The sequence below is a fragment of the Capricornis sumatraensis genome, chromosome 19, assembly GCF_032405125.1.
Source record: "Capricornis sumatraensis isolate serow.1 chromosome 19, serow.2, whole genome shotgun sequence".
In the NCBI taxonomy this organism is placed as follows: Eukaryota; Metazoa; Chordata; class Mammalia; order Artiodactyla; family Bovidae; genus Capricornis; species Capricornis sumatraensis.
Genome location: NC_091087.1, coordinates 10,733,823 through 10,758,335, shown reverse-complemented (window position 1 = coordinate 10,758,335; position 24,513 = coordinate 10,733,823). Strand labels below are relative to the sequence as shown.

Below are 24,513 nucleotides of genomic sequence, written 5' to 3'. Positions count from 1 at the left end.
GCACAAGAAATTGCAGTGAAAGCATTACTAATGAAATCTGGAATAAAAACTACATATAAAACCAGATTAATATCCCTAATATATTCTATATGTGATTATATAAATTTTACATTGTATAAATGCAATAAATATAACTGGCAGATAGCATGGTACTTTAAAAAACTTAAAGGATAAAAATGTTATCAAAATTGTACAAAAACTTTTATAAAAATTAACTGACAGAAAAAGCAATTCACAGGAATATGTGAATATCAAAAACAAGTAAAAAATATATTAAGCTTTATCAATAATCAAAGCAATGCCAATAGGAATAGTTTGTAGGAGTTGTTTGTATATTCAACTATCCAACTAAATGCAGGGAGAGCAGTGAGTGACTCACACTGCTAACAAAACTGGTGAAATGTGATTTGGAAAAGAAAACAAACATGCAATTCTTTGGCCCAGGCATTCTGCTTCTAGGAATTAATACTAAGAAAATAGTCACAAGTATGTACAAAATGGTAGTGACAAAAATACGTTTAAAAGTGAAAAGTTGTGGATTAGCCCAGTGTCCAGCCAAGATCATCTGTGCATGCATTGATCATGAACATATGATACAACCATCAAAATGATCCTACAAATTAATATTTTGACCAAGAAGTGTATTCAGAACATAATTTTGAATTACAGAAATATGTATGCTATACACTAATCCCTGAGTAGAAGTGATTTTTTTCCCTTTATTTTCCAAATTTTCTAAGTTGAACATTTCTTTGTAAGTACAGTTTTTAGGGAATACATGCATTACTCTTTGGTCTTCAATAGATGCATCTGTAAACAATAATATTTTTCAATTATAGTTTACACAAAGTTCTCAGAAATATTTACACTTGCAATGTTATACGTACAGACGGGGCTTGTAGGCTTATCCTTTCATGAATCCATCTCGAGGAATCTGCATGTAGTAACTACAAGAAAAGCAGAAAAAGCCATTGAAAACTGCCATGGAATCTGTATTACAGAACACTCTGATAAAGAATAATCTTTAAGGTGTGATTCCATCAGTCCATGACACTGGTAGGTGAGGCTGAAGACTGCTTGACAGTCACATTCATATCTTCTGCATACCTATCTTGTTTTTTAAAAGTCTTATTAAATTAACTATGTATATCATGTATAAAATCCTTATCAATAAGAACCATTTACCTAAAAATATTCTTCTACTACCTTCTGAGAAAATCTTTGCTACCAGAACTCACCGATGTTTTTTTCTTAGTGGTAGGTGGTTTTCTACAACTTGAATAGTAGTTGAGGGTAGCGTACTCCATCAGAGCAGCAAAGACAAATAAGAAGCACACAGTCACGAAAAGATCCATGGCAGTCACGTAGGAAACGCGGGGCAAGGACTTCCTGGCTATGGTGCTGAGCGTGGTCATGGTCAGCACCGTGGTGATGCCTGCACAGGGGACACATACCAAGTCGTCAGAGAAGCCGAACAGAATCCCTCCATTCCACATGGTGGTTTATTTTTATGCGAATCCTCCTTGACATGTGTAAATGTAATAATACCTTTAATTGTAATGTATATATAATATTATAAACAACATTTCCATAAGATGTTTTATTATAGTCGTCACAATAACATTAAAATATATGAATTAAGTTGATATCCCATTTATTCAGTAATTTTTGTATTGTTAGACATTTTGTCTTTTAAATATATTTTTAATGAAAGCGAGATTTGCAGTCCTCTGTACTTTGTCTGCTCCTCGTCTCACACTTCTCTTCTGCCTACGTAAACTATTTCCTGTCTTACTTCTTCTGTATGCAATTTGTAAACTCGCCTTTTTTTGAAGACTCAGCAGAAACACCACTTTTTCTGAGGCAAATCACTTTATAGTACTCCAGGCAGAGCTGATGATACACACATCTTCACTATTCTTATACATTCTATGTGCCTCATTTTTTGCATGATCACAGAGAATTGCTTATGTCTTTGTGGTCTGTCTCCCTGCATAGAATGTGCACTCTTTCAAAGCAAAACTGTACCTTGCTCATCCTTTCTTGCCCATTACATAGCACCATGTCTAGCATTACAACTATTTCAATAAATGCTTTTTATGAGTGCATTGATTCATTGGTTAATTAGTTAACTAATCACAGTATTAATCTGAATTTATTTCATATATGTTGGCCAACACTTAAGATTTAATCAAAGACTATGGAGCAAATTTAAGAAATGTATATGTGATAGAAAGATCAGGTAGACATGACAGATGAATGCACATTAGTTCCCATCTTTGCACAAGCGTCACAGCTCCTGTTTAGTGCCTCCCTGGTCTGTCAATCAGCAAGAAATTGTAGAATAAATCAAATAGAACAACACGAACAGTGTGGTCAGGTGTACAGGATATTGGACTAGAAGTCAAAGCCTTCAGCCTTGCTCTGGGCTTTCTCAATATTTGGTCAGATAAAGCCACTTACTCTCTTTGAATCAGTTTCTTTAATCAATACAGTGAAAACAGAATGTCAGGCTCTCTTTATTGTAGGTGGGAAAGTTGTGATACATTTTGTAAAAATGCATTGTAAATTTGAAAATTTTTATGAAAAATATAGATTTTATAATAAATGTTCAATTTAACATTTTCAAAAATGTGGTGACCATGCTATGTCTAAATAATTTGTAGGTGTCTGCCCGCAATGCAGGAGACCTGGGTTTGATCCCTGGATTGGGAAGATCTCCTGGAAAAGGAAACGGCAGCCCACTCCAGTATTCTTGCCTGGAAAATCCCACAAACAGAGGACACTGGTAGTCTACAGTCCACGGGGTCACAACAGTCGGACACAACTGAGCAACTTTACTTTCACTTTCATTTTCAACAAAATTGCGTATTTTTACTAAATTTCTTCAAAAAATTTTAAAGTTGATTCTTTTTCTCTTTTCATTTTGGAGTACCAGTTGAAGTTGTGTTATACATCTCTGTATTGTCCCACAGATCACTGAGGCTCTGTTCACTTTAGTTCACTTCAGTTCAGTCACAGTCGTGTCTGACTCTTTGCAACCCCATGAACGCCAGGCCTCTCTGCCCATCACCAACTCCTGGAGTTCACTCAAACCCATGTCCATCGAGTAGGTGATGCCATCCAACCATCTCATCCTTTGTCGTTCCCTTTTCCTCCTGCCCTCAATCTTTCCCAACATCAGGGTCTTTTCAAATGAGTCAGCTCTTTGCATCAGGTGGCCAAAGTATTGGAGTTTCAGCCTCAACATCAGTCCTTCCAATGAATACCCAGGAATGATCTCCTTTAGGATGAACTGGATGGATCTCCTTGCAGTCCAAGGGACTCTCAAGAGTCCTCTCCAACACCATAGTTCAAAAGTATCAGTTCTTCAGTGCTCAGCTTTCTTTATAGTCCAACTCTCACATCCATACATGACCACTGGAAAAACCATAGCTTTGACTAGATGGACCTTTGTTGACAAAGTAATGTCTCTGCTTTTTAATATGCTATCGAGTTTGGTCATAACTTTCCTTCTAAGGAGTAAACGTTTTTTAATTTCATGGCTGCAATCACCATCTGCAGTGATTTTGGAGCCCAGAAAAATAAAGTCAGCCACTGTTTCCACTGTTTCCCCATCTATTTGCCATGATGTGAAGGGACCAGATGCCATCATCTTAGTTTTCTGCATGTTGATTCTTTTAAATCATTTTTAAATTCACATCTTCTTCTAATTAATAAATTTTATGTAATGATCAATTGTACATGATCTCTCCCCTCCCTGGCATTTTCAATCTGCTCTTAAGCTCATTTAGTGATTATTATTATTATTATTATTTTTACTTTGTTTTACTTTACAATACTGTATTGGTTTTGCCATACATTGACATGAATTTCAATTTGACTATTGTACATTTTATTCCCAGGTGGCTCAGACGGTAAAGCGTCTGTCTACAATGCGGGAGATCCGGGTTCGATCCCTGGGTTGGCAAGATCCCCTGGAGAAGGAAATGCCAATCCACTCCAGTACTATTGCCTGGAAAATCCCATGGACAGAGGAGCTTGTTAGGCTACAGTCCATGGGGTCGCAAAGAGTCGGACATGACTAAGTGACTTCACTCACTCACATTTTATTCTAGAACTTCATTTTTAAGAAATGCATTTGTTGATATTATCCATCTTGTCATTCACTAACATTGTATTTTCTTTTTAATCCTTGAACACTCTTATAATAGCTGCTTTAAAACCCATATCTGCTGATTCAACATAAGCGTTGCATTTTAATGTTGACTTTTTTTCTTGATCATGGATCACAATTATCTGCTTCTTAGAAAGTGTAGTAATTTTTTTACTGTATATACAATATTGTAGATGATACATGATGGACTATGTAATTGTTTTAAAAGAACGTCAAATTCTTCCCTATAATAAATAGGTGATTTACTGGTGGTTTTGCTTGATTTGTCATGGCATGATTTGTTTCATTTAAAGGAAGTCTAGAGTATTCCTTTATTAAGCAGAGCCCTTCAGATGTCTCAATTAAATTTGCCAGTGTTGAGATTTCTCCACTCTTCTGGTCAGCAAATCTATTATCTGAAAGAATGGTATATTTCTAGTATCTCTGTCCTCTTGACACCATGATGGCTACTCTTTGATAGGACTTGCATAGTTTCAAGTTGTGCAGAAATATCACTCTGTTTTGAAGCTGCTGATCTTTAAAGTTATACTCACTATGACCTCTGAATTTGTCATTGTGAGGTCATAACCTCAAGAATAGTTGCTAAATTTATATTATGAGTTTGTCAGCTGATTTATCACATATTTTCTATAAGAATGCAAAGCCAATATTGGGCAGAGGGTCAGTTCAGTTCAGTTCACTCAGTAGTGTCCAACTCTTTACAGCCCCATGGATTGCAGCACGCCAGGCCTCCTTGTCCATCACCAATTTCCAGATCTTTCTCAAACTCATGCCCATAGAGTTGGTGATGCCATCCATCCATCTCATCCTCTGTCATCCCCTTCTCCTCCTGCCTTCAATCTTTCCCAGCATCAGGGTCTTTTCCAGTGAGTCAGCTCTTTGCATCAGGTGGCCAAAGTAGGAGCTTCAGCTTCAGCATCAGTCCTTCCAATGAATATTCAGGACTGATTTCCTTTAGGATTGACTGGTTTGGTCTTGCAGTCCAAGGGACTCTGAAGAGTCTTCTCCAACACCACAGTTCAAAAGCATAAATTTCTTGGAGCTCAACTTTCTTTTTGGTCCAACTGTCACGTCCATACATGACTTCTGGAAAAACCATAGCTTTGACTAGACGGACTTTTGTTGGCTAAGTAATGTCTCTGCTTTTTAATATGCTGTCTCAGTTGGTCATAGCTTTTCTTCCAAGGATAAAGTGTCTTTTAATTTCATGGCTGCAGTTACCATCTGTAGTGATTTTGGAGCCCAAGAAAAGAAGGTCTATCACCGTTTCCATTGTTTCCCCATCTATTTGCAATGAAGTGATGGGACCCAGTGCCATGATCTTCTTTTTTTGAATGTTGCATTTTAAGCCAGCTTTTTCACTCTCCTCTTTCACTTTCATCAAGAGGCTCTTTAGTTCCTCTTTGCTTTCTGTCATAAGGGTGGTGTTATCTGCATATCTGAGGCTATTGATGTTTCTCCTCGCAATCTTGATCCCAGCTTGTGCTTCATCCAGCCTGGCATTTCTCATGATGTACTCTGCATAGACGTTAAATAAGCAAGGTGACAATATACAGCCTTGACATACTCTTTTCCCAATTTGCAATCAGTCCTTTGTTCCATGTCCAGTTCTAACTGTTTCTTCTTGTACTGCATACAGATTTCTCAGGAGGCAGGTAAGGTAGTCTGGTAGTCTCATCTCTTTAAGAATTTTCCGCAGGACAGAGGATATTAAAGCCTAATTTACCTTATTCAAAAATTACTGTTCTGTTAAACAAACAAGAATTAAAAAACCAACAGAAGCGTTGCAATGTAATATACAATATTTTGCAGTTTTTTAATATTGAGGTAGCTTGATTTCCAAAGAAATTGTGAGATTGCTGGTGGAAAGAACTATATATCACACATTATTAACAAATAAAAATATAGAAAGTTAGGCAAAATTCCTACCATAAAGAAAACTGATATAAAACATGCACTACAGTTCTAAAACCACTGAAATTTAATGTTTTATTAAGAGAACTTTGGGTACCAGAGAAAAATTTATGAAAAGACTTTGAGCTTTAATGTGTAAATTATAGCTGAAAAGAATAATCATTTTCTTGTTTGCTGGTAAATTTGCTCTAAATAAGCAGCACTTCTTTTATTGAAAGATTGTTTTACTGATTTGGTCATCAATCCTCAAAGGCTCTATTTCCATACACTGTTCTATTTCCATTCACTGACATAAGGAGACTTTTGAGTGTGGCAGGTTTCAGAACATGACTACATTTTTAATGACATCATCTGTAGAGCACAGTACAGAATGATGCAATTGATTTGTTCTGAGTACCTAACCTCAACTTAAGTGGTACACAGGGAATTCTATTGTCAGGAAGAAAAATCTAACTCATCTACTTAAAAATAAATAAAATTATCAAGTAGCCCTCAAATTAGATCAGTTACATTTGAACTGAGTCTTTTTCATTAAAAGTATTTTTATGAATATATTAAAATTACACAAAATGGTAGGAGACTTTTTTGAAACTCACCTAATGCTGTTCTTGCTGGTGTAGCGTCTTTTTTGATCCAGAATGATACCCAGGATAAAACCACAGTCAGTATACAAGGAATATATGTTTGAATAGTGAAGTATCCCATTCTTCTACTCAGTTCAAAATATATAGTCATGACAACATAGTCACCTGTAATGAAGTATTGCCAAAATTAACACAACTTTCTTGTGTTAAAATAATTCAAGTAAATAATTTATAACTTATTTTGTTAAATGAATGATTTGATAAAAGTAATCAAGTACAGCATTTGTCAAATTGGGGAAAGAGTCAGAATTCTGGTGCTCTGAAATTTAATTTTTATTATATCCATGGCTGTGTGAAGTATTTTACTGTAAAAGACACAAAAAGATACATATTACTTGATATGTGGGATAGACATGCACATTTATTCTATGCCATTATTCTACACCATTTATTCAGGCCATTACTCAATGAGCTATTATCACTTCTGTCTAGCTGTATGTTACATGTTTAAAACCAAGGATAAGAAAAAACTCATCCCTCAAGTAACTCCATCCTCAGTTTGCTTTTTCAATAGTAATAGACCTATACATAAACTTTTATATCTAAACCTCGGCAACAAATTCATATTTACATTTTTGTAGTATGAATTTAAGCTTATCAATCACTTACTATAATGTTTTACATAATATTTTAATATTTATCTTATCCTTTCATAATTACTCAGAAAACAAACAGAAGCAATCATTTTATGGACACTACTTCCTCTTTACTAATGCAAAGCCACACATAGAAGACTTGGGATTAATAGAGATGTTACTGGAAATCTCATAAGAGTCCATGAGGGACTGTGAGGGTGTGCATGCCTAATACATTGTTTATTTTATTCCAGAGTCGCCTCTACCCATGTCTTTTCTAGGTGATCTTCTGCAGAACTGTGTCTCTCCCCTTCCTCCCGTTTGACCTCCATCTTTCAACCTGCTGGATTCAATCTTCTGGCACCTGAAATTCACGATGACTAGAAATAAGCTGTTATCGCTATCACACCAATACCTTCTCTTAGTTTAGGGCCTCCTTTCATTTATCCAAGGTGGGAACCTAGACAACCATTTCTGATTCATTTTCCCTTCTTCAACTTCTATATTTCCCCCAATTCCTCTTCCTACCTGGCCCATGTACTATTTACCAAAGCCCCTGGCTTGTCTCATAACAACCTTCAGTACTCTGGATCATTCTGCATCCTGTCACCAAAAAGACCTTTCCAGAACACAGCATCTTGTTTCTCCTGTACAACTGTCAAAACTTTATAATGGAGAGAATAAGATGGTGGAGGAGTAGGGGGACATGGAGTGCATCTCTCTTCATGGATACATTAGGAATACACCTTCAGACACAGAAGTGCTTGCAGAACACCGGTTGAGAGTGGGCAGGAGCTCCTGACCATTGGAAAATAATATATAGAACCACATAAAACTCAGTAGAATGAAGGAAGTAGGGAGAAAAAGGAAGTGTTAGTAGCACTGGACCTGCCCCTGGCAGGTGGGGGAATTGAGCAGGGGTTCGACCTCCACACTGGGACAATTGTTTGGGACAGAGGAGAGATAGTTGAGGCTGACAGTGAAGCAGCTGATCTGTGACAGTCTAAATGGAGTGAGAATCACACAGACAATCCTTGCCACAGCCATATATCCCCCAGTCAAGGACGTGGGTCCCTTAGAAGGCACAGCAGCTGGGAGGAGGAGTGCAGGGATTGTGGAGGAATCCAGGGTGAGGTCTGCTGTTGATGGTGGGGAGATGGGCGGAGGGGACATGCGGGAAGAGATTGTGGCAGGAAATGCCTGTGGAGGAAAGCCAGGCCGCCTTGGAGGCAAGGTTGAGTCTGTAGGGGTGGGGCCATCATTTTAGCCTCTCTCTCCCACAGGCCAGCACCGGCAGCTGAACAACAGAGGCTGGCCCTTCGAGCACCTGACAGCGCTGAGCAACAGAGAAGGACCCAAGTCAGGGGAGCCCTCTAAAGGCCTGAATGGGTGGGGCAGTGGAGGAGGATTAGCTGAAGATCACCAGCTACCAGAGGCTAGAAGAAGACTCTGATAGGGCCATAGCTCCTGTAGTTGAAGCCATCTGTGTCCCTGCACACTTGGCGCTGCTGTGCCACCTTCATGCTCAGTCCTCACTGGGGCAGAGCTGCCACCGACTAGAAAAAGCCCTAATAACACCATGTCTCCTGTGACAATAGACATCAGTGCTCCTGCATAGCCAGCATTGCCAGGGTCCCTGTGAGCCAAGCAACTGCGCCACCTCCATGCATGATCCCTACTGGGAAAGAACTGCCAGAAGCTAGAAAGAGTCCTGCATCTATGCAAACGGGGTCACTTTGGTCGCGTCCAACTCTTTAAGACCCCATGGACTGTGGTCTGCAGGCTTTTCCGCCCAAGAGATTCTCCTGGCAGGAATACTGGAGTGGGTTGCCATACCCTTCTAGAGCACAATATTTCCTGCTGCCTGCTCCTTTGAGTACCTGGTGCTGCCAGGGCCCCTGTGAACTAAACAGCTGTGCCACCTCCACAGCTGGCCCTCACTGGCGCAGAACCAAGTACTCCAGGGCAGCCTCAGGAGCAAACCCTTCTTGATGACCCACATCCAAAGGTAGAGGCAAAGCTACAGTTGAAACCCAGGGGCAGTGTGGCTGAGGAAGAAGACCCAAACCTTCCCACCCACTGTACAAACTAGATTAGATCCACACAATCAACTAGGAAGACTGTGTTTATGGAAAATGTAAAAGGACAATGAGAGTTCTCACAAAAGGAAATGCACTAGTTCTGAAACCTGCGGACATTGAAGGCAAGAACACACAGGAGTAGTACCAGATTAGAGTCTGAGCAGATCTCACAGCAGGTCCAGACACCAGCCCAGTATTGAAGGGCATCCTAGGGAGGTGAGGTGGACTGTGACTCCCAGTGAGGGAATGGATGCTGACAGCAGAGACTCAAGAAAAACATTTCTTATATTTTGACTTGTTCTGTCGTTGCTTCTGGATGTTCCCCCACCCCCTTTTCACTCTGTTGTTGTAGTTGATGGTTTTTTACTAGGACTATTAAACCTATTTAAACTTTAGAGAATTTTTTAAAATCACAATTTTTATTTCTGTTATATACTGCCTCTGCATTGGCCTTTTGCAGTTCTGTGGGGTTTTCCTTTTTTATTTTTTGCTTTTTGTTCTCTCTTTTTAAAAAATTTAAAAATTTATTGTTAGTTTGTTCTACATTTGTTCCTTTGTTTGCTTTTCCTACTGTTTTTTCCCCATTGTAGTTAATCTTTACTGTATATAAATCTTCTTTATCTACTTCTGCTTAACTTTGCATTTATATTTTTGTTTCTTTTTCTCACCATATTTGTCAGTTCGTTTTGTTTTTATTGTTTTATTCCCCAGTTGGCACCTTGCTTTAGTTCTGTTTTCCAGTTTGCACTTGAGTTTATTCTTAATTGGTGGATATCATTTTTGATTTCCTTTGTTTGCAAGGTCAATCTACTATACTTTATTTATTTATCTTTTTTGGACTTTTGGTTTTGCTTATGGGTGTACATATATGTGTGTATATTCCATTATTTTAGTTATTAGTTACCTGATTTTGTAATTGCCACTTATCTGGGATGCATCTTTTGTTTCTCACTTTTGTGTGTTTGTTTTAATACCATTTAATGCCCTAACAAACCACCTGTGGAATCTCTGTTCCTGGCCGGAGCCAAGGCCCTGAGACTTTGGTGTGGGTGTGCTGACTCCAAGTCCCTAGATTACCAGAGAACTCCTAAGCCTAGGGAATATCAAATAGTGAGAACACCCACAAAGGCAACCATTTGTGTGCAAGACCTGGCACCACCCAACTGCCAGTAGCACCCTGTGCAGGATGCCTCATTCAAACAACAAACAAGACAAAAATACAAACCCAATCATCAGCAGACAGGATTATCGCCTCACTCAGTCATGCCCATCAGAGGGGAAAAAACTCACCTCCTCCAACAGGAACACAAGCACAATTCACAGCCTACCTGAAACTTACACAAACCACTGGACCAACCTGATGAGGGCAGAAACAAAAAGGAAGAAAGAATTCAACATCAAAGCCTGGGAAAAGGAGGCCTCAAACACAATAAGTTAAAAATAAATAAATAAATAATGAAAAAGTAGAGAAATAATGTGCAAATGAAGGAATAATCTAGAAACATGCAAGTTCAAATAAATAAAGAGGAAATAGGCAGAATACCTGAAAAAGAACTCAGAATAATCATAGTAAAGATGATCCAAAACCTCAAAAAATAAAATGGAGAAAGTGCAAATATCAATTAACAAAGACCTATTAAATTAAAGAATAAACATATGGAGACAAACAGCACAATTACTGAAATAAAAAATACTCTTGAAGGAATAACTAGCAGAATACCTGAGGCAGAAGAATAGAAAAGTGAGCTGGATGATAGAATGGTGAAAATAACCGCTGAAGAGCAGAATAAAGTAAAAAGAATGAAAAGAACTGAGGATAGTCTCAGAGACCTCTGGGACAATATTAAATGCATCAACAATCAAATTATAGGGATCCCAGTAAAAGAAGAGAAAAAGAAAGGGTATGAGAAAATTTTGGAAGAGATCATAGTTGAAAATTTCCCCAAATTGGGAAAAGAAATAGTCAATCAAGCCCAAGGAGCATAAAGTATTCCATACAGGATAAACCCAAAGAGAAACACACCAAGACATATACTAATAAAACTAACAAAAATTAAACACAAAGAAAGAATACTAAAAGCAACAAGAAAAAAACAACAAGTAACATACATAGGAAACCCCATACATTTAACAGCTGATCTATTGGCAGAAACTCTTCAGGCCAGAAGGAAATGTCAGGATATATTTAAAGTACTGAATGGGAAAAAAAATCTGTAACCAAGATTATTCTACCTGGTAAGAAGCTCATTCAAAATTGATGAAATCAAAAGCTTTACAGACAAGCAAAAGTTAAGGGAATTTAGTACCACAAAATGAGCTTTACAACAAATGTTAAAGGGACTTATATAGTCAGAAAATACAAGCGAAGAAAAAGATCTACAAAAATGAACCCCAAACAATTAAGAAAATGGCAATAGGAACATATATATCAATAATTACTTTAAATGTAAATGGATTAAAGATCAAAAGATACAGACTGGTTGAATGGATACAAAAAGAAAACCCACATGTATACTGTCTATAAGAAACCCACTTCAGACCTAAAGACACATATAGACTGCAAATGAGAGGATGGAAAAATATATTCCACTCAAATGGAAATCAAAAGAATGCTGGAGTAGTAATCCTCATATCATAAAAAATAGATCTTAATAAAATACATTACAAGAGATAAGGAAGGGTACTATATAATGATCAAGGGATCAATCCAAGAGGAAGACATAGCAATAGATGTTGTAAATATCTATGCACACAACATGCTGCTGCTGCTAAGTCATTTCAGTCGTGTCCGACTCTGTGTGACCCCACAGACGGCAGCTCACCAGGCTCCCCCGTCCCTAGGATTTTCCAGGCAAGAACACTGGAGTGGGTTGCCATTTCCTTCTCCAATTCATGAAAGTGAAAAGTGAAAGTGAAGTCGCTCAGTCGATGCACCCAACATAGGAGCACTTCAATACATAAGACAAACATTGACAGACAAAAGAGGAGAAATTGACAGTAACACAATAATAGTTGGAGACTTTAACATCCCACTTACACCAATGGTCAGATTATCAAAAAGAAAATTAAAAGGGAAACACAATCTTAAATGACACGTTAGACCAGATGGAGCTCATTGATGTCTTCAGGGCATTCCATTCAAATGCAGAAGAATGCACTTTCTTTTCAAGTGCACATGGAACATTCTCCAGGATAGACCACATCTTGGGTCATAAATCAAACCTCAGTAAATCTAAGAAAACTGAACTCATATCAAGCATCTTTTCTGACCACAACACTATGAAACTAGATATCAATTACAAGAAAATAACTATAAAAAACGCAGACACATAGAGGTAAACAATATGTTTCTATATAATGAGCAGGTTACTGAAGAAATCAGAAGGGAAATAAAAAAAATTCCTAGAAACAAATGACAATGAAAATGCAACAATTCAAATCCTATGGGATGTAGCAAAAGCTGTTCTAAGAGGGAAGTTTATAGCAATGCAATCTTAACTAAAGAAACAAGAAAATCATTGAATAGAAAATCTAACTTTAAACTAAAACAACTAGAAAAAGAAGAAGAACAAAAACCCCAAGGTCAGTAGAAGGAAAGATATCATAAGGATCAGAACAGAAATAAATGAAAATGAAATGAAGGAAACAAGAGTAAAGATTAATAAACTAAAAGCTGGTTCTTTGAGAAGATAAACAAAATTGACAAACCTTTAACCAGACTCATCAAGAAAAAAAAGAGAGAAGAACCAAATCAACAAAATTAGAAATGAAAAAGGAGAGGTTACCACAGACAGTGAAGAAATATAAAGGATTATAAAAGACTATTATAAGCAACTATATGGAAAAAAAATGGACAACCTGAAAGAAATGGACAGATTCCTAGAAAAGTTCAATTTTTTAAGACTGAACCAAGAAGAAATAGAAATTATGGGCAACCCAATTTCAAGCACTGAAATTGAAACTGTGATCAAAATTCTTCCCCCAAACAAAAGCCCAGGGCCAGATGGCTTCACAGGTGAATTCTCTCAAATATTTAGAGAAAACCTAATGCCTATCCTTCTAAAACTCTTTCAAAACATTACAGAGGAATAAACACTTCCAAACTCATTCTAAGAGGCCACGATCACCCTGATACCAAAACGAGGCAAAGACAACACAATAAATGAAAATTACAGGCCAATATCACTGATGAACATAGGTGCAAAAATCCTCAACAAAGTTCTAGCAAAGAGAATTCAACAAACACTGAAAAGCTCATACACCATGATCAAACTGGGTTTATTCCATGGATGAAAAGATTCTTCAATATATGCAAATCAATCAGTGTGATACACCATATTAACAAATGAAAAGATGAAAACCATAATGCAATCTCAATAGATGCAGAAAAAGCCTTTGACAAAACTCAGCACATACTTATGATTAAAATTAAAAAAAAAAAAAGGGCCTAGAAAGAACCTACCTCAAAATAGTAAAGGCCATATATGATAAACCCACAGTAAACATTATTCTCAACGGTGAAAAACTGAAATAATTCCCCAGCAGGAACAAGACAAGGGTGTCCACTCTCACCACTATTATTCAACATAGTTTTGGAAGTCCTAGCTACAGCAATCAGAGAAGAAAAAGAAATAAAAGGAATCCAGATTAGAAAAGAAGTAAAGTAGTCACTGTTAGCAGATGACATGATACTATACATAGAAAACCCTAAAGATACTATCAGAAAATTACTAGAGCCAGTCAGTGAATTTAGCAGTCATAGAATACAAAACCAATACACAGAAATCATTTGCATACCCATATACTAACAGTGAAAAATCAGGAAGAGAAATTAAGGAATCAATCCCATTCATCATTGCAACAAAAAGAATAAAATACCTAGGGATAAACCTACATAAGGAGACAAAAGAACGGTATGTAGAAAATTATGACACTGATGAAAGAAATAAAAGATGACATAAACAGATGGAGAGATATTTCGTGTTCCTATGTAGGAAGGATCAATATGTGAAAATGACTATAAAATGTGAAAATGACTATACTACCAAATGCAATCTGCAGATTCAATGCAATGCCCATCAAATTACTAATGGTATTTTTCACAGAACTAGAATAAAAAATTTCTCAATTCATATAGAAACACAAAAGAATCTGAATAACCAAAGCAGTCTTGGGAAAGAAGAGTGGAGCTGGAGGAATCAAGCTTCCTGACTTCAGATTATACTACAAAGCTACAGTCATCAAGACAGAATGGTACTGGCACAAAAACAGAAATATAGACCAATGGAACAAGATTAAAATCCCCAAAATAAACCCATGCACCTATGGGTACCTTATTTTTCACAAAGGAATCAAGAATATACAATGGGGCAAAGATAGCCTCTTCAATATGTGGTGCTGGTAAAACTAGACAGCTACATGCAAAAGAATTAAATTAGAACAGTTCCTAACACCATATACAAAGATAAACTCAGAATAGATTACAGACCTAAATATAAGACCAAAAACTATAAAACTCTAGAGGAAGACATAGGTGGAACATTCTCTGACATAAATCATAGCCAGGTCCTCTATGACCCACCTCCCAGAGAAATGGAAATAAAAATGAAAATAAACAAATGGAACCTAATTAAACTTAAAAGCTTTTGCACAATGAAGGAAACTATAAGCAAGGTGAAAAGGCAGCCTTCAGAATGGGAGGAAATAATAGCAAATGAAACAACTGACAAAGAATTAATCTCCAAAATATAGAAGCAGCTCATGTAGCTCAATATCGGTAAACAACTCAATCAATAAGTGGATCAAAGAACTAAACAGACACTTCGCCAAAGAAGACATACAGATGGCTAACAAACACATGAAAAGATGCTCAACATAGTTCATTATTAGAAAAATAGAAATCAAAACTATAGCGAGATATCACCCCACACCAAACAGAATGCCCAACATTAAAAAGTCTACAAACAATAAATGCTGGAGGGGGTGTGGGAAAAGCAAACCCTCTTGGAGTGGTTGTTAGAATGTAAATTGATACAGACACTATTGGAGACAGTATGGAGATTCCTTAAAAAACTAGGAATAAAACCACCATATGACCCAACAATCCTACTACTAGGCATATACCTGAGGAAATATAAATTGAAAAAGATACATGACCCCCAATGTTCGTTGCAGCACAATTTGCAATAGTTAGAACATGGAAGCCACCTAGATGTCCATCGGCAGGTGAATGGATAAAGAAGCTGTGGTACATATGTACAATGAAATATTACTCAGCCATAAAAAGGGATGCATTTGAGTCTACATTCTAATGAGGTGGATGAATGGATAGCCTATTATACGCAGTGAAGTAAGTCAGAAAGAGAAAGAAAAATATCATGTATTAACACATATATTTGGAAACTAGAAAGATTGTACCAATGCATTTATTTGCAGCGCAGAGGTGGAGAAACAGACATAGAGAACAGACTTATGGACATGGGGCACGGGGAGGAAGGAGAGGGTAGATATATGGAGAGAGTAACATAGAAACTTACACTACCATCAGTAAAATAGATAGCCAATGGAAATTTGCTGTATGACTCAGGGAACTCAAAATGGGGCTCTGCAACAACCTAGAGTGGTTGTTACAGAGAGAGTAACAACCCTCCCTAGATGGGAGGGAGTTGGGAGGGAGGTTTAAGAAGGAGGGGACATATGTATACCTATGACTGATTTATGTTGATATTTGGTAGAAAACAACAAAATTCTGTTAAGCAATTATCTTTTGATTAAAAAAATAAATAAAGAAAAAATTTAAAAAGGGAAAAACACTTCATTATGGTCTTTCTGGGGCCTAGAGTAAGCTACCCCAAAATATGTCTCAATAGCACAGTGATTTTCTTGAATTAAAGTTACTTAAGAAATGACCAATGCAAGAGATATATACTCGGACCCTCCTATTTGTCTCCAGAAGTAGGAAAACAATCTCTCATGTGAAAGGTGTACTCCCCATGTCTAGAGGTAGGACATCCTTATTGCCAGGCAGCCTGTATAAACAAACCTTTTCCCTTCTTTAATTGATTTCTCACTAATTAAGCACTCAAAACCCAAGTTCTTTATCCTATTAATTCCTCACAGATGTATTGTTCTTTTTGGTCTAAAAAGTATAAAAGCTACATTTTGGGGCACTTCTTAGGTCCCATTTCTATGAGACCTCCTTGTGTATGAATCAAATTTTGTTTCTGTTTCTCTTGTTAATCTGTATCATGTCAACTTTATCATTAATATTAGTCCAGCCATAAGAACTAAAGAGGGGTGGAGGGTGGGGGGAATTTCGCTCTCTCCAATAGTCTGCATCATTCTGAATGAAATGCCCCCTTGTCCCTGTATTCTTTGCACTTCCCCAGGTCCTCAGATGTGCCAAGATCCTTCCCCAATGGTTGCTGCATATCTTCTTTTCTGTGTAGAATGTGCTTCCTTTCACCTGCATCTAAATAGTTCACACTCAACTTTGAAGCTCAGCTTAGAAATCATTTAGTCCACCAGGAGCACTCTCTAATTGTTTCTAACTATGATTAATTTATTTCTATAATTCTAATAAAATATTAGACTCAAACCCAATAAACTAGTTGAGTTTTAGAATATATGCCTTGTTTATCAATGTAACTTGATAAGCAATCAGCTGGCACTTGTTTAAAAAAAGAAGATTTTCATGGTTGCAAAGAGTTGGACATGACTGAGCGACTGAACACCACATGTGCAGTTTCTCAGATAAGGCCAGATCCATTCCTAGTTTTATTTGTCATTAGTTCTAGGACTGGTGACTGAAAAAGAAATGTTTCTTCTATGAAAAACGTCCCAAAGTCCCATTTTTACTTAAAATATTCACAAGCAGACTATATGAAGCTCATATAAAATTATGCCTTTCAACAAATTAGAATATTTTTTGCAAAATATGGTGTTCTGTTGTAGCAATATTCAGGATGGCCAATAGAAACATCAACTTGGAGATTATTTCCCAAGAAACATTAAAAATTTTTAGCAAATTATTATTTCAGTACAAAGAAAGCAGAATGATTAACCTTAAGCAATAAAAAACACAAACATATTTTTCTAAGTAATATAAAGGTCAAGTTATATCATTTCCTGGGGAAATATTATTATTTATGTGTGATATTTAAAGGTCTATCAATATTTACATAAAATTTCAATAAAAACTGAGCAGAAAATAGAAAAGCAAGACATAATAAAACACCCCAACAGTTATGAACACAATCTCAATGGAATATTCCACAAGTTGAATAATTTCTTCAACCACCATTGTAATTTCCTCAGTGAGAAAAACAGAGGGACAACTCCAGAGCAGATTCATTTTAACAAATTCATCTGCTTTGCACCAACCTGAGGTGAACAGGTTCCGCATATCCTGTGTTCAGAACACCCCTTTGCCTAACTCATGCGTCTGTCTGCATGTCCCACTGTCAGATGGGAAAGTGAGAAAGGGTTGTCAGGGCCACATTCTGAGGCTTGGTTCTATAACTCAGTTGGCTCTTGGTAAGGTTCTGGGACACAATATAAAAAGTGGTTCCAGAGAACCCCTGGCTCTGTTTCCAGCTTCCATGGGGAACAAATATCTGGAGAAGCAGTAGCAGGAGGAATTGTGGGTTCCAGCTTCACTGTCTCAGACAGGAACACCAATACAAAGCCAATGTGCCAGTCATCCCAAATTGGAAGGAAGAGGGCATGGGGCTCTCATTTTCAGAAACATCACGTTTCTATACATAATTTACTTGTCTAGGCTTAAGTTAAAACATATCTTCATAGAAGGCAAAACCATTTCCTTATTTCTTACAACGTGTGCCTATAAAGTTCCTTAGGGATTCCCAGGTAGCTCAGTTGTAATGAATTCACCTGCCAATGCAAGAGACACAGGAGACATGGGCTCAGTCCCTAGGTTGGGAAGATCCCCTGGATGAGAAAATGGTAACCCACTCCAGTATTCTCACCTTAAGAATCCCATGGGCAGAGGAGCATAGTGGGCTAAGTTCATAGGGTTGCAAAAAGTCAGACACGACTGTGTGATTGAACACTACACGTGCAGTTTCTCAGATAAGGTCAGCTGCATTCTTAGTTATATTTGTCATTAGTTCTAGGACTGGTGACTGAAAAAGAAATGTTTCTTCTATGTGCTTCCCCTCTGCAAGTGTACACATACCAGCACACATGCACGTTAGGAACACACAGACACATACTCAGGGACCTGGCAAGCTCCAACTTGAGTATGAAGTCTCCTCTCCAAGTACATGCTTTTTAGAGGCCTTAATTCCTTCTCTGAGGTGTTTTAGCTGTTTACTCTGATAAATCTGCAGCCTTCCTAATGCAATTCATGAACTAAATTGAAGAGATTTTGTTTTATTGTGATCAGACACTTGAGTTTCCAATTAACTCTTATGACAGATAACAGGGTTCAGTGATTATAGAATCCTTAGAGGTCACCAGAGTCTGCCATGCAATGTGTCTGATACCCATTTCCCAGGGGAAGATGGAATGGAAAAAGTTGGAGAGGGAGTGAGAAGTTTCTCTGATTTGATTTATCAAGATAGGCAAGTCATCTTGGGTCCGTGGAATTGTAAGAAGAATTTACCTTTTGCTAATTGCTCATTTTTGTGATTTTTTTTTTTTTCTGAACCAAGGTAAGGAAAAGCTATACTGAAGACTTTTTGGGAGAGCAGGTGAATTATTACTTTTTAGGACAACAGCATAGAACAGCCTGTTGATATTACTTATGAAATAAAAATTTGTTAAGCTAGTATTGTGTTCCATGAAATATAAAGATTAACAGCATACAGAATGTTCCCTGAAGGTTAAACAGTAGCTAAATCTTCCATAATTTTCACTGTTCCAGAGAATACTATTATAAATCATTATTTACTCAGTGTCATGGATATCCTCATTTCTTTATCTCTCCTCAGACACCAAAGACATACCTGGCAGACATACCCTAAAATGACTTTTAATTAGTCACACATATGTATAACTCTCTCCTCTTGAGAACCTGGGCAGAACATGTGATTTGGTTTTAGCATGGAGTTTGTAGATCTGTTAATTTCAAGTTTGATCCAAAGAAAGATTATTGTGGGTGGGCCTGACTTAATCAGAAGAAAATCCTTAAAAGAACTGAGTCTTTCATGATGAAAAATTCTTCTGGTCTTGAAGAAGTGAGCTGTCATTAGCTCTACAGTTACAAACAATGAATTCTGCCAACAGTCTAATGAGTTTAGAAGTAAATTTTTCCCCAGTCAAGACTGCAGATGAAAATTAAGCTCAGGCTCAATCACAGCCTTATGAGCGCATAGACAAAGGACTCAGGTAAGCCACACCCATACTCTTTACAGAAACTATTGAATTATGTTTATTTTGTCTTAAGCCACAAAATTGCTGGTAATTTGTTACAAAGAAATGGAAAAATAAGGGAGAATGACATCAGCACAGTGGCCAAACCAAAGGTCCCTCAAACAAATTGCTCCCTTCAGTTCAGTTCAGTTCAGTTCAGTTGCTCAGTCATGTCTAACTCTTTGCAACCCCATTGACTGCAGCACGCCAGGCCTCCCTGTCCATCACCAACTTCCAGAGTTTACCTAAACTCATATTCATTAAGTCGGTGATGCCATCCAATCATCTCATCCTGTCGTCCCTTCTCCTCTTGCCCTCAATCTTTCCCAGCATCAGGGACTTTTCAAATGAATCAGCTCTTTGCATCAGGTGGCCAAAGTATTGGAGTTTCAGCCTCAACATCAGTCATTCCAGTGAACAACCAGGACTGATCTCCCTTAGGATGGACTTGTTGGATCTCCTTGCAGTCCAAGGGACTCTCAAGAGTCTTCTCCAACACCACAGTTCAAAAGCATCAATTCTTTGTTGCTTAGCTTTCTTGACAGTCCAACTCTCACATCCATACATAGCCACTGGAAAAAACATAGCTTTGACTAGATGGACCTTTGTTGACAAAGTAGTGTCTCTGCTTTTTAATATACTGTCTAGGTTGGTCATAACTTTCCTTCCAAGGAGTAAGTGTCTTTTAATTTCATGGCTGCAGTCACCATCTGCAGTGATTTTGGAGCCCAGAAAAATAAAGTCAGCCACTGTTTCCATTGTTTCTCCATCTATTTCCCATGGAGTGATGGGACCTGATGCCATGATCTTAGTTTTCTGAATGTTGAGCTTGAAGCCAACTTTTTCACTCTCCTCTTTCACTTTTATCAAGAGGCTTTTTAGTTCCTCTTCACTTTCTGCCCTAAGGGTGGTGTCATCTGCATATCTGAGGTTATTGATGTTTCTCCCAGCAATCTTGATTCCAGCTTGTGCTTCATTCAGCCCAGCATTTCTCATGAGGTACCCTGCATATAAGTTAAATAAGCAGGGTGACAGTATAAAGCCTTGATGTACTTCTTTTCCTATTTGGAACCAGTCTGTTCCATGTCCAGTTCTAATTGTTGCTTCCTGACCTGCATACAGATTTCTCAAGAGGCAGGTCAGGTGGTCTGGTATTCCCATCTTTTTCATTTATCCATGGATAAAATTGCCTTTGTGGGAGATGTGGTATTCAGCTAGGAGACTGAAAAAATGGTGCTGTAGAAGAATAGAGACCCAATGAGAAAACAGATTTATACCCAGATGACTGACTCATTGACTGCAGTCACAGCTACAGATCTAGAAACAACTCTGATTGTATTAAAATTCAGCTACAGTCCTGTTTGACTTTGGTTCTGTCAGCAACACCATATGCCTAGGGACCCACGAGGAGTCATACCTACTGTATGTTGGCTAGTACAGAATTTGGTCCCAGCTGTGGGCCATGAAATGGCCCATGAATCAGCTCCTGCCCCTCTTAGCTGTGGTCAGGGAGCTCCTGAAAACACTGATTTAAACAATCACCTACAGATGAGAGAGATTTTGTCGGAATCCAGGAGTCTAGTGGAAAAGTTAAACTACTAGAGCAAATAAATCAAGATTAGACTTTACCCATATCATCTCTTCCCCGAAGGCAGTGCAGCTCTGAGCCACGAGATTTTCTTCACCTGTGATTTCTCCCATAGAAGAAACTGAAAGCACATAAGTGAATGCCTGCTTTCCTAGTGTGAGAAATGCTGCTAATGAAACCCACTTTTCTCTTCCCTCACCCAGAGCACTGAATCCTAAGTGGCAACCTGAGGGGTGGTGAGCACTTAGAGCTTGTAATGGACCTGAACAAAGGACAAAGATTCTACTAAGTGCTTCAGGGATTCAATCAGAAGGTGTGCCCACAAGTTACTGAGGGCGCCTCACCTGTGGATTTCCCCAAATGGCCTATAGGCACTTCCAGGACTCCACATGTGATATCCTCCTGCAACCTGGAGCTAGCTCCCTGTGTATGCCCCCAACAGTGGCAAGAGCAGGCTTTAGTAGATGGCTAGTGGACACATTGCAGAAAGCTGGCTCAAATGCAGGGCCTGAGAGAAACCACAAACATTCTTTTTTTCAAACTCATTTTTCAAACAATTAAAAAAATATATAAATTTATTTATTTTAATTGGAGGCTAATTACTTTACAATATTGTATTGGTTTTGCCATACATCAACATGAATCCGCCATGGGTGTACACGTGTTCCCCATCCTGGACCCCAGTATTTTCTGGTTTTCCCCTGTTTCTTTTTTTAATTGAAGTATGTTTTATGCACAGTATTATATGTTGCAGGTAACAGTTTAATGGTTCACAATTTTTAAAGATTTTTTAAAAATGTTATAAATCAGATATTAGCGAAATACTCTGTATTGTACAATATATCCCTATACCTAATAGTTTGTAACTCTTTCCTCCTACTTTTAATTGCTCCTTCCAGCTTCCCTCTCCCTATTGGTAACCAGCAGTTTGTTCTCTGTATCTAGGAGTCTGCTTCTTTTCTGTTATATTCACTAGGATATGTAGTTTTTAGATTCCACATATAAGTGATACAATATTTTTCCACATATAAGTAATACAGTATTTTTATTTCCCTGTCAGATTCATTTCACTTAGCATTATGCCCTCCAAGTGCATTCCTGTTGCAGCTAGTGGCAAATTTTCATCCTTTTTAATTGCTGAGTAGTATACCATTCTGTGCATGTGTCTGTGTGTGTGTGTATGTATGTATATATATGGTGAGATATGTATACATCTTTATCAATGTATCTTTTGATGGACACCTAGGTTGCATACATATCTTGGCAACTGTAAATAATGCTGCTATGAGCACTGGGATGCATGTATATTTCAAATTAGGGTGTTCAGGGTTTTGGGGGTATATACTCAGGAGTGGAATTAGCTGGGTCATATGGTAGTTTCAGTTTTAACTTTTTTGAGAAAACTCCATACCATTTTCCACACTGGTTGTACCCATTTACATTCTCCAAAACAGCATACCATGTTCCCCTTTCTTTACATCCTTGCCAACATTTGTTCTTTTTGTTTGTTTGTTTGTTTATTTTGTTTTAAATTTTATTTTATTTAATTAATATATATATTTTAATTTTACTTTACAATACTCTATTGGTTTTGCCATACATCAACATGAATCCACCACGGGTGTACACGTGTTCCCAATCCTGAACACCCCTCCCACCTCCCTCCCCATACCATCTCGGGTCATCCCAGTGCACCAGCCCCAAGAGTCCTGTATCCTGGATCGAACCTAGACTGGCGATTCGTTTCTTACATTATATTATACATGTTTCAATGCCATTCTCCCAAATCATCCCACCCTCTCCCTCTCCCACAGAGTCCAAAAGTCTGTTCTATACATCTATGTCTCTTTTGCTGTCTCGCATACAGGGTTATCATTACCATCTTTCTAAATTCCATATATATGTGTTAGTATACTGTATTGGTGTTTTTCTTTCTGGCTTACTTCACTCTGTATAATCAGCTCCAGTTTCATCCACCTCATTAGAACTGATTCAAATGTATTCTTTTTAATGGCTGAGTAATACTCCATTAGGAGAAGGCAATGGCAACCCACTCCAGTACTCTTGACTGGAAAATCCCATGGATGGAGGAGCCTGGTGGACTGCAGTCCATGGGGTCGCTAAGAGTCAGACACAACTGAGCAACTTCGCTTTCACTTTTCACTTTCATGCATTGGAGAAGGAAATGGCAACCCACTCCAGTGTTCTTACCTGGAGAATCTCAGGGACGAGGGAGCCTGGTGGGCTGCCATCTATGGGGTCGCACAGAGTTGGACATGACTGAAGCGACTTAGCAATACTCCATTGTGTATATGTACCACAGCTTTCTTATCCATTCATCTGCTGATGGACATCTAGGTTGCTTCCATGTCCTGGCTATTAGAAACAGTGCTGCGATGAACATTGGGGTACACGTGTCTCTTTCAATTCTGGTTTCCTCAGTGTGTATGCCCAGCAGTGGGATTGCTGGGTCATAAGGCAGTTCTAGTTCCAGTTTTTGAAGGAATCTCCACACTTTTCTCCATAGTGGCTGTACTAGTTTGCATTCCCACCAACAGTGTAAGAGGGTTTCCTTTTCTCCACACCCTCTCCAGCATTTATTGTTTGTAGACTTTTGGATCACAGCCATTCTGACTGGTGTGAAATGGTACCTCATTGTGGTTTTGATTTGCATTTCTCTGATAATGAGTGATATTGAGCATCTTTTCATGTGTCTGTTAGCCATCTGTATGTCTTCTTTGGAGAAATGTCTATTTAGTTCTTTGGCCCATTTTTTGATTGGGTCGTTTATTTTTCTGGAATTGAGCTGCAGGAGTTGCTTGTATATTTTTGAGATTAATTCTTTGTCACTTGCTTCATTTGCTATTATTTTCTCCCATTCTGAAGGGTTGCCTTTTCACCTTGCTTATAGTTTCCTTTGTTGTGCAGAAGCTTTTAATTTTAATTAGATCCCATTTGTTTATTTTTGCTTTTATTTCCAGTATCCTGGGAGGTGGATCATAGCGGAGCCTGCTGTGATTTATGTTGAAGAGTGTTTTGCCTATGTTCTCCTCTAGGAGTTTTATAGTTTCTGGTCTTATGTTTAGGTCTTTAATCCATTTTGAGTTTATTTTTGTGTATGGTGTTAGAAAATGTTCTAGTTTCATTCTTTTACAAGTAG

At 37.9% G+C, this 24,513-nt stretch overlaps 1 protein-coding gene across 1 annotated transcript in view; it reads right to left on the bottom strand.

Moving 5' to 3' along the window:
• The window catches only part of GABRG3 (gamma-aminobutyric acid type A receptor subunit gamma3), an 831,740-nt gene that overhangs the window by 4,759 nt on the left and 802,468 nt on the right, over nucleotides 1-24,513 (bottom strand). The window contains exons 7-9 of the mRNA XM_068991088.1: nucleotides 6,688-6,840; nucleotides 1,239-1,435; nucleotides 888-947 (exon numbers count right to left, since the gene is read on the bottom strand). Of these exons, the coding sequence (XP_068847189.1) occupies nucleotides 888-947; nucleotides 1,239-1,435; nucleotides 6,688-6,840 (410 nt within the window). The remainder of the gene's footprint in view (nucleotides 1-887; nucleotides 948-1,238; nucleotides 1,436-6,687; nucleotides 6,841-24,513) is intronic.